Source organism: Neltuma alba, unplaced genomic scaffold (assembly GCF_004799145.2).
Source record: "Neltuma alba isolate B1F8T4 unplaced genomic scaffold, ASM479914v2 tig00005876_pilon, whole genome shotgun sequence".
In the NCBI taxonomy this organism is placed as follows: Eukaryota; Viridiplantae; Streptophyta; class Magnoliopsida; order Fabales; family Fabaceae; genus Neltuma; species Neltuma alba.
The window spans coordinates 774-10,167 of NW_021634262.1; the positions used below are offsets into that span (position 1 = coordinate 774).

Below are 9,394 nucleotides of genomic sequence, written 5' to 3' on the forward strand. Positions count from 1 at the left end.
TGGGTGGGTCATCAGTCAAAATTAACATTTTGTTAAATGCTTGCTGGGTTTTATTATTATTATTTTGTGGGAAAATTACATTATTGGTTGTGGTGATGATATGTATATGACCCACAAAATGGCTTTTGCTGAGAGGGAGGGGAACACTTGTTGCTTTCTGTCTCTTCATTATACAAACTCATCATTCCCGCTAATTAATTAGCTCCTGTCTTCATCTCACTACTTTGTTCCTATTCATGCACATATATCACTCCCGATCCCCAAAATATTTGACCCCTTCAACCTAATTAATTACACTGTATTCTTATTTATAAGTCACTGGTACTTTAAGTGTGTAAATTAAAAAATATATTAAATTGATAATTTTTTTCACCTTTTACCTCTTGTTAAAGAAAGGGTATTAAAAAATATGTTCTATATTTTCTCTCACCTATTTAAGTCAATAAGGATAAAATTAAAAAAAGGCTCATTAATTATCCTAGAAGTGATTCATATTTAGAAATGAACTTTTTCCCTACAAGTAGATGTGGTAAAACGGCTTGACTCGCCTATTACGAGCCAACCCGCTGCGGGCTCAAGACTATGCAGGCCAGTCTTAAAAAAAACCGCCTCCTGGCAGGCTCATATTTTGATAGTCCACCTCGCCAAGGGGTAGCCTGCCAACCTTTATCCTTTTTTAAAAAAAATTTCTTACACATATTTAAAGTTTTTAAATTAAATTATAAGTTTTTATAGATTAAATTCTTCTTATTCTTATATTTTCATATAATTATATAATTAAATTAATCTTAAAAGTTGAAATATAGACATATAATTCATTGTTAATAATTATTTTATTAGTATAAAAATAGTAAACAATAAAAAAAGAGAAATCAAATTTAAAATGAAAGTTTTTAACAAAATACAAAGTTATATATAAATTACGTGAAAATAATAAAACTTTTTCCTATAAAATTAAAATAAAAATTGTAAAAAAAATTTAAAAATAGAAAATGAACTAGCGGGTTGTGGATTGGTGAGTGCAGGCTGAAAAGAACCGCATCAAAATAGTTTTCATTTTCTTCAATCAAATCCGCTACCTTATGGCGGGTTGATGGGTTGAGCCTACACATTCAATCCGTATTATTGGTCCTATCTACAAGTGACTTATAAATAATAACAGAATAGTATACATTTGTGTCATGTTTGGTGCCAAAGAATTCTCAATATGAAAAAGGAAATTGAACGAGGGAATATTTAACTTCGTATGTTTGGTACGTCTCTATTCTCTATCAAAAGGGGAAGAAGCCTATTATTAATATATTCCTATTTAATTTGCACCATGTTGGAGCCCATGCCTAAGGCCTTAATTAAGAAACAGAACTCATTGAAATTAATTATAGAAATGTATGGTAGAAAGTGGGAGACTAATTCAGCCAAAACCACTAATGAAAAAGTGGGGGGAAATGGTTGCTTGAATAATAAATTGACCCCTAAATTTATGGGACTGAGTGAGGATTTGGCCAAGTTGGTCTATAAATAGAGTACATGACTCTTACTAATCACACACATCATCTCTCGTTAATCAGACAACCTTTCAACAACGTCGTCCAAGCTTTCTACGAGCTCTTTGCCATTTAGTCCTCCATTATTCTTTCCACAACATTACTATTCACAAATCCTACATTATTGATCACAAATTCTATGTTTATACATATATGGTTTTGTTCTCATTAAACTTCATTTTTTCCAAGATCTTACTGTTCATTCTCACTTTAAATTACATTTTTCTGTTTGCATGTTGAAAAAAATTTATGATAAAAAACCCCCCCAAAAAACTCACTCATTATTTGTCTAAAAGTCAAGTTTAACTTTAAATCCTTCAATTTTTGGTATGCCCAACTCTTGCTGTAGTTTTTATCAGATGAGAAATTTTTAAACCCATTATGAAGAATCCAAAAAATGAGTAATATTTTTCGTTACTCACAAAATATGACGACTTATTACACACACACACCCACAAATACACACAATCTACGGCTCGTGAATAATCTGATTTGTAATTTATATTATATTAATAAATGGATAAAATGTATAAAAACAATGCATGAAAGCGAAAGGTTGCGAGGGGAAAACATCGTTTTATTTTATCTGGAAACGCAAAACCTTTTTGTTGGGAACCCCGCGGGGTTAGGTCGACTGGCTGGGGTCGTCCTAGCTTAACCACGGATCTCGGGTTCGAGACTGGGAACGCAGCACTCCAAGGGGTCAGGGGGCGCCGTCCGTATGGATCCTTGCAAGCCCCTGAATCCGGATTAGTCTGGGGACGTTGTCACGGCTGAAAGACGCCTATTTTCCTGGGATACCGGATGGAGTAATCCAAAAAAAAAACCTTTTTGTTGGGGAAAAGCCCTGAAATGACAGACTGCGATGACGATGAACTTAATAGGGGGTCAAAGAATGATAACGGGCTAACCACTTGAGGCCCAAGCCCATGATATCATGGTTAGTGGGCCTCACGGGAAGAGCAGCCCAACAATAATGAGCAGTTAATTACCAAAACTTCGGATGCTCAGGACGCCAGGTTGAGATGCATGTTAGGCTTGCAGAAAGGATTAAAGCAAAAATCAGATTCAAAATAAACAAATAAATAATCTTTTTCTTTTCTATAATTCAAAGTATTCTCTAGTCACTTTAAACTTAAGACTAATTTCTGTTAAATTTAGAGTGTTAAGGTTAAAGCCCTCCTAACAAGTATGTTTTTAGAGATTCGAACCTGTGTTTTTTCTTTTTATGAGGGTGAAACTGCTTACTAATAAATAAATAAATAATCTTTAGTACATGATATGATACAGGTTAATCATTCATTGACGGACATCATGGTAAATGAATACATCAAATCAAAATAAAAATAAAGAATGGATAATGTTGAAGGCAGATCAGCTAATTAAGTGGGCAGGTACAAAATTAGTGCGGCTGGTGGTATAATTAATCCACTGATGATTACGAATTATTATAATATATAATTATAATTATAATTTATAACTATGAGTATTTATATACTCATTGATGTTTGGACTGATTTTGAGTAACGAGGAGGAAAAGTAAAGATAGCATTTCATTTCAATAGTATCCACATAGACGGTAATTAATTAAGCATGAAACCTTAGATACGAAGTGATATGATCATAATTATAATCATGATCAATATAATCATACGTGCACGTAGTGCTTTGTGTATATCATATGCATATGTATGATAGTATTTGTTAATATTAATCATATACTCCTCCGGTCCTTAATATAAGACCCATTTAACTAATTTGATTAGATTAAGGAAGTTAGGTAAGTTAGTTAATTATAAGAAATATAACACATTTTTCTTAAAACACCACAATCATCTTTCTTAATACCTCATCTCCCTCTTTTACTTGATTATGGTTGAGAGAGTATCTATAGGGGTAATTTAGAGAAAATTGATAAATATAATAAATAGATCTTATATTTAGGATCAAAACCAACTCAAGAATTCGGTCTTATATTAAAGACCGGAGGAGTATATATTTATATGAGAGGAAAGATAAAGTTATCGTGTATAGTGTACGGAGGGAAGAGAAATGGGTAATGTCTAACCAATGAGGTGCGTGGGGAGTATTTTGTTGAACTAATTAATTAATTATATCCAAAACCTCAGGCCAGAGAATAATTAAGAATTAATTAATTAATTAGAGATGGAGATTAGAGATGCGCGTCTGAGTCATCATTTTACTAAATTCGGAGAGCCTCTCCTTTCCCTTTCTACTCTTGCTTTCCGCTATGGACTGCTTCAAGTCTTCAACAAAATTAGCCGCATCTAATTTATATGATTAAAGTGAGATGATTTGAGATTTAGATAACAAGTTCATGTTCAGGTGTTATTCATGTAACAAAAATACAAAATTTGCTCAAAATACTTGGTTGATAATTTTGTTGGCCGGCAACATCTAAATTTAAACGAGTGTAACCCTTTCCAACTATGCATAAATATTTTTTTGTTTTGAATATTTTTGTATATAATTAAATATATGTTATTCACAACTAAAAAGATGTTTGAACAGAATCAAAACCATAATTTTAAAAATACTTTATGATATACGAAGTAAAAATATTAAAAAATTATCTCGATTTATAAAAAAAAATAAAAAGTACTTTTTCATACTATCTAAAAACCCTCTAAACATGGATTGTACTTAGAATTTTGAGTTTAAATCAATCTAAGTATCTATAAATAATAAAATTTTCAAATATCTTAAGAAAAAATAATATATTTATTTTTAAAAAGTAATCATAATACATTTATAAATGCTTGTATAATGTTTATTTATTTATTTTTATTCAAGCAAAAGGAGATAAAATTAGAGATAGGGGAGTGATTTGCAAAGTGAGATTGGACAAGCAGTCATTTCTTGAACAAAATGCCTGAGGCCTACCCCACTTTCACATTATTGTCCTCCACAATCCAACCCTGTCCTGCCCATGCACACCCAGATTCTCTATTTATTTCACCTAAAATTCCCCCCTTCAAAAATAATTGACAGCCCTTTTCATTATTTTACTCTCCTTTTACCTTCTTTTTTTTTTATTGTGGGGCTTTCTCCCGTTCATTTCAGTGGGACTCCATGTGGGCCCACTCGCCCCGCTCTGTTCAACGACAGATCTTTGAATGAGCACCCCACTTGGCTCCATATTCAACTCTCACTGTGTTGTATTGGACAGCTTATGCTCGCTGGGTCTTGAGTCAAAACACACCACGCCCTTGTCTCATCAATCATGCCACCTTACTTCTACACCTATTTATTAATCCCTTTAAAAAGCATTTATAGAAACCAAATTATAATTTTAGAATAATTTTATGACATAAAAAGTAAATTTATAAAAGAATTTATCTCGATTTGTACAGAAGTACCTTTTAAAAACACTTCTCATGCTATCCAAACACCCTCTTATTATCTTAACCCTGCTCCTTTATATAAAAGAAACAAATATTTCTGTTTTGGTCTAAAATATTTTAAACTAGTCTTTTTTATTTTTACTCTTTCTAAATATGTTATTTATTATCCGTTCACAATAAATTTTTACTCATTATATCTCATTATATCTCATGTACTCTCTATACAAATAAAGATATAATTGGAAACATATATATCTTACATATTTATTATTTTTAATTAAATTTAACCACCATTTTAAACAGCATGATTTTGATGGTCGTTTTTTTTTCAAAAAAGAAGGGATAAAGAGAGGTCCTAAACCTAATTCGGGTCAACCAATCAGGCCAATGAATACGGGCAAATCAGTCTCTTCTCCAAGTGGATCAAGAATTTTGAGCCGATTGACGAGGTTGTATTTTGAGTTGAAAAATTCAAAAAAAAAAACATTTAATCATATTTGTGTTTTAATCACTTATGTATAATTTAATTATATATAAAAGTGTGTATTAATGTTATTTTATTAAAATATATTTTAGTTATACATAAATCAATAATTCTTAAGTCTAGTTTTGAGCACATTTTATTAAAACCCAAAAAGAATCAGGGAGATTTTTTTGTTTTTGGCCTCCAAGAAATGAAAAGGACAGAGAAAAGATGGTCAGCATCCCCAGCCTCAGAAAAAGAGTGTGGAAGGAAGGCACTGAGAGTCGGAGAAGTGAGAACCCCCCTGCAGGATCCAGAGGTCAAGTGTAACCCAAAAACGACAAGTCGCATTAGGGAGGATTCAGCCAATTGGGGGATCGGCCCCGGATAGGATTCGTGCTCTTCCTCGCAACCCTCACGTGACTTGTCAATGGTCCCCCAACATCCTGCCCCATCGAATAATGGCACTTTCCACTCATTAGTGACCAGTGACCACACATGATCCAATACCTACGTAGTACTATACTAATCCCCCATGCTCTCCCTCTACATCAATTTTGGCCACGTTTGACAGAGTGGTAGAAATTTTTTATAAACCTGTTTTACATCAATCAAGATAAAACTCTTTTCATATACTTGTCTCGTATTTTATAAACTACTATTAAAAAGTTATTTATAAACTACTTACAAACTGTTATAAACGAGCCCTTTGTATCCATATTTCTTTTCTTTTCTTTTTCCCATGTATCATAAAAGAGACGAGAACATCAAAAAGGGGGGATAGTGGTTGGAGAACCAACCTTTTTTTTTTTCCCCCATATAGTTCCAGCCAATCCACACATACAGACGCACCACAATATCCAACAATACTACCAGACAAACAAAGTTTGAATAGGTTTTTGTTTCTTTTGGAGGTCATGGATGGGGTGTGAGGTGAATAATGATACGCTTGTTGTTGTTGTTTTTTTGGGGGAGATTATGGATTGCTTTTTGGATTAATTAATGAAGATATTGAGGATGGTAGGAGGAGGAGGGCGGGGGAAGTGGGCATTATTAAGGGTGCTAATTAGCAAAGTGTTTTTGTCCAGTTTTCATGTGTGCCGTAGGGATTGGAGTGGTCAAACCTTTCATTTTAATTAATGCTTTTCTTCTTTTGGTTCCTTTCTCTCCCCCCCCCCCCTCCATCTCCATCCTTTTTACACATTTCTTTTTCCATTTAGATTCCCATCCTTTTCATTCTTTTCTTGCAAACGAACAAACACACCTTAATTAATTAATCATTAATCACAAAGGCCGCATTATCAGAGTCAGCAAAGCATACCCCTTTCAGCATTTTGCGGCACCCCCTCTCTCTGACTCTCTCTCTCTCTCCCTTCCTTGCTTCTCCTGCAATAAAGCCCAGTCCTAAGTCGCTTCCTTTCTGAATCTCCCCCTCCTTCCTCTTATCTGCGTAGTTCCGAGAATCTGGGTTTTAATCTCGATCTTCAATCCTCAAAGCATGCTACCTTTCATTGTTTTCACTCCACTCCACTGCCACCTGTATAGTCCATAGACTCCATCGTAAAAGCGACAACCTTAATAACCTCATGCGTCCAAACTCTAATCTGGTAGACAGAAACCTGACAATTTTCATTTCCTGCCCCTTACGTGCAGTGTTCCTTGTCCATGTTCATCAACTATCAACCTAATGCTCAGCCCAAAGAGTCCTGCCTTTGGGGTTTTAAAAGAAGGACTTCAAGAAGGAAAGCTAATTAAGAATCTTTCACGCTTAAATCTTTTCATCAGATTTGTCGTGGTTTTTGTATATGGTAAAGAAACATTCCTTTTTACTGTGATTCTAAACAGCAACAGTGACTTGAATTCGTTCACCGTGCGAAACAGAAATTGAAACAGAAGATAACGTAACATGACTGGCATCAAATGAATTTCTCTTTTTCTATATTCCATTTACTAACAAAATTTTTCTTTGATTTACAAACTTCTTTTTTATCTGTCTGAATCTTCCCCCCGGGCCAAGGAGAAGATGAAAAAACGGCCAGTATCAGAAGGGCATGATGTGGGTGGTCTTAGTATCGTAACAAGAGAGGCATGATTTCGAGTTGACCCGAAAAATCTTTAGCAAATCGGCGGACATTTGACGAACCGCCGGCGAACAATTGCTCTGCATCAGGAGCAGAAATTTGGTGAAGCCGTTGGCCATTGCCACCACTTCCTGCGCCTTCTGATCGCGAAACAGATAACACACAGTCCACAGTATCATCACCGCGTGCTCCGTCGAGGTGATCGATACCTTCATCACCTTTTGCAATACAGCCGGTAAACAAGCCGGGTCCTCGCTAATCTCTGACCTACCTTCTTTGGTTGACGATACCGTTTCCAGCAGTTTCAGGACGTTTTCCGTTACGGAAGTGCTCGAATTTGAGCCGGAAAGTAATTGCGAAAGTGTCTTGATAGCTCCGAGATGGACCAATTTCAACTTGTTCCGTTTCGGCGACGAGATTGCGATCAAACACAGCAGGCTGTTTTCGATTAGCGCGGGGTCCTTGTCTGGAGAGATTGATTTGACCAATTCGGACATTATACCTTCCTTTTCGGCGATCATGACTTTGGACTCGGCATCCACCGCGATGACCTTCAAAATCCTCGCCGATCCGATTTTCGAGCCGGCGCTGCCTTGTTGCAGAAGAAGGAGCAGAGAAGCTAGGCAATTGTCGTGGTTCTTCAACATCAATTTCTTCAACTGCTCACGATCTTTGATTTTATCCAGAATCGTATCCAAAGCATTAACGACTCTCTCGAGCATTTCAACGACGCCATTGACATTGTCGAGTAAATCAACGAGTAAAGGGACGAACCCCTCTAACTTCGAGAGGAACTCCCGATTCTCTTCAGATTCTTCGGCGAAATATACAATTCTTGTTAAGGAATTGAGACAGTCCTCGCCTTGGCCGTCCAAGTATTTCATAGAGTCGGCGACCTGAGCCGGGGAGGGGACTGTTCTGGTGGCCGGAGAATCGGCAGATTCGACTCGGTTGCGAACCGAGTCAGACCAGATCTGGATAAGCCTCTGTAGAGTACGGTTAGGAACAAATTCTTTGGTTTGCAAAACCTGCATGGTGGCCGGGCAGGTGTTGTTGCCGTTGTCGAGCCAGCGTTGGATGCTGGAACGGTCGTAGGTAACGCCGGTGCAGAGACTTACCGGAGATTTCATGACATCGAGGGAAATAGGACACCGGAAGAAGCTTGGAATCGTGATGTATAGATCGTCCCTGACCATGGTGACCGTCGTTTGGCCTCCGAGGCAGCGAGAGAAGGCAACGGAAACAGAGAGAGAGAAAGAGAGAAAAAGAGAGAGGTAGGAAGTGGAGCGGAGAAGAGAGGGAGTGTATAAAGAGGGGAGAGAGAAAGAGAGAGTCAAAGGTAGTGACGTCAGAGAAGTTCACATTTATTTTTTTTCCCTATTTTAATTTTTCTGATAAATAATATTCTGCTGCATCGTCTTTGCCTTTTGGTCTACGGTCAATGAGGGGAAGTTAATTTACTGAAAGGTGAGGTGGGAGTAAAGATCACATGTGGTGGTTTGAAGAATGAGTGAAATGAAGGTCGTCGGATGAAAAAGGAAAACGGAAATGGAGAGTGATGGAAGATCCAGATGAAGATAGGGAGACACGTGGGATAAAATAGAGAAGCGCATCGTGAGGAGGAGAACGTGGGGGGGAAGATGATGGGGACCACAGCGTATACGAGGGGCCACAAAGGGTTCCTTTGGTCGACCTTCTGACCTCATTTCAAATTGATTTTTGGAAAATTGCTCAAAAGGATTAAATGATAAACATATTTATTTTTAGGGAATATTATTATGTCCTTCAAAATTTCATAATTATTAACAAGGATAGAGTTTTCTTATTTGTTATTTGCAATCAATCTTAATCGTAAAACGATCAAAATGTTGTAAGTATAATTTACTAAAAGAAAACCTTAATTCTCAAGCTTCCATCATTGATGTTTTGCAGAAATGAAAG

The 9,394-nt window shown here is 36.2% G+C and overlaps 1 protein-coding gene across 1 annotated transcript; it reads right to left on the reverse strand.

Annotated features, from left to right (window-relative positions):
* Positions 1-7,269: 7,269 nt before the first annotated feature.
* LOC114748949 (U-box domain-containing protein 27-like) lies at positions 7,270-8,838 on the reverse strand. The gene has a single exon (XM_028937412.1). The coding sequence runs from the start codon at positions 8,647-8,649 to the stop codon at positions 7,414-7,416; it is 1,236 nt and encodes a 411-aa protein (XP_028793245.1). The 5' UTR covers positions 8,650-8,838; the 3' UTR covers positions 7,270-7,413.
* Between the last annotated feature and the right edge of the window lie 556 nt (positions 8,839-9,394).